Here is a 2,021-nt window from a genome sequence, read left to right as displayed (position 1 = left end):
GGAAGGTCTAAACCTTGTCTGTGGTATTCTGAGTAGGATTCAATGATTGAATGACTGTGACGAGCTTCAAACTCGCGATTGTGGGGCGTTAGTGACAGACGCAAAAGAATCACTGGATTCTATTCCGACATGATCGAGAACTGACAGCTGAATAGCTGTGCCGTGACAGGGTGCATTGAACATTTTCACTGAGAGGATGGGAGGTAGCCATTGACAACAGTGAAACCCTACATACAGCTTGCCATGGAAGGAGTCTTGCGTGCTTGAAGAGGAAGACAGTAGGAAAGCAGAGATTCAGAAGATAGAGCATCTCCAAAACCTCAACCTGTTCTCCATTACTACAAAACAAGTATTTATTTCATGTTCTTTTACTTTTCACAATCAACCCTGATAATTATTGATATCCTGACTAAGAGTTACAAGATAACCATAGCTTGCTTCAAGCCGACAATCTCCGTGGGATCGACCCTTACTCATGTAAGGTATTACTTGGACGACCCAGTGCACTTGCTGGTTAGTTGTGCGGAATTGCAAAAGTGTGATTGCAATTTCGTGCACCATTATCCAATTTATCTGTTGAAATTTATGAAATTCTTGCACCAACTTTGGATTGTGTCACTGATGTCAACAACAATATGACTGCAGGATTACCTGGACAAGAAAGAGTCTACTTAAGTTCAGACTCTGTGTGTGCTGAAGAGGGAAATATGGAATTTTAGTTAGATGCTTTCTCGCCAGAGATTCTAAATGGAATAAATTGTTCAGGTCTATCACCACACAAGTTGGTTCTGAAGGTTGACGCTCCTGTTATGTTGCTGCGGAATATAGACCAAACTAATGGTTTGTGCAATGGAACGAGGATGCAAGTTAGAAGAATGGGAAATCATGTGATAGAATGCAAGACTTTAACTGGTAACAAAGCTGGAAGTATTGTTCTTATCCCAAGACTGAATCTAATTCCAAATAATGAAACATTGCCAGTCAGGTTTCAAAGAAGACAATTCCCAATTATCATGTCATTTACAATGACAATAAATAAGTCCCAGGGACAAACTCTATCGAAAGTTGGAATTTACCTTCCAATGCCAGTTTTCACCCATGGTCAATTGTATGTTGCGTTATCAAGGGTAACGAGTAAAGATGGTCTGCGAATACTGTTGCAAGATCATGGACACTTAGAAGATAACTGTACGATGAATGTGGTATATAGAGAAGTTTTTGAGAGCCTATAATAAAAAGTTAATAACAAAATGTCTTACTAAATCTATTTATTTATTAAAATTTATTGCTATCACTTAAAAAAACTTTGAAATTCTAGGAACTAACAGATGAATTCTTATTATACATTAATAGTTTGAGAATATTAAAATTATCATTAAAATTCGTATAATTTTATTCTGTTGACAAACAATTTTATAATTACATTAATCATATAATTTTACAGTGTTGTTTCATGTATATATTTTGCAGGTATCAAATGATAGCATTGAATTGTTATTCAACAGGTTTAAATTATTTATTGTTTATTACAAAACTTTTTACATTAAGATTCTCTATTAATTTGTTCTTCATTTTGAGCTGATTTTGATATTTTCTTACTTCACAGTAAACTAACATATAAAATTTTGTTGGTAAATTTAAATATTACTAGATTATTTATGGTCATATTGAGTATATATGCCTGATTTATTGAAAAAAGTAAATTAAATAACTATTTTATAGTTAATACAATTAATACTATATTAAGAAAAGAAAAACAACGCATATAAGTTATTTTTTTATTAATTAAATTATTATAATTAAAATGAAATTTAACACAATAACTTAAAATTATAATTTCAATCTTATCACGTGCATAACACGGGTGATTAAACTTGTTATTATATTATTACTTAGTCCCAATCTCTTTGGCCGAAGCCATTGAGGGAACAAAGAAAAAGAAATGAAATGTGGCTTATATGCATGAAAATATATATAATCTTGAAACATGCCACCTTCAATTATTAACCGATGACACTTCA

General features: G+C 32.8%; 1 protein-coding gene across 1 annotated transcript in view; it reads left to right on the top strand.

Moving 5' to 3' along the window:
- The window catches only part of LOC107494006 (uncharacterized), a 10,169-nt gene extending 8,688 nt beyond the window's left edge, over window positions 1-1,481 (top strand). The window contains exons 2-3 of the mRNA XM_052263055.1: window positions 766-1,188; window positions 1,471-1,481. Coding sequence (XP_052119015.1) covers window positions 766-1,188; window positions 1,471-1,481 — 434 coding nt within the window. The remainder of the gene's footprint in view (window positions 1-765; window positions 1,189-1,470) is intronic.
- The last annotated feature ends 540 nt before the right edge of the window (window positions 1,482-2,021 follow it).

The sequence above is a fragment of the Arachis duranensis genome, chromosome 6, assembly GCF_000817695.3.
Source record: "Arachis duranensis cultivar V14167 chromosome 6, aradu.V14167.gnm2.J7QH, whole genome shotgun sequence".
NCBI classification, from domain to species: domain Eukaryota; kingdom Viridiplantae; phylum Streptophyta; class Magnoliopsida; order Fabales; family Fabaceae; genus Arachis; species Arachis duranensis.
Note: the sequence above shows the minus strand (reverse complement) of the source record. Positions and strands in the feature narration are given on the sequence as shown.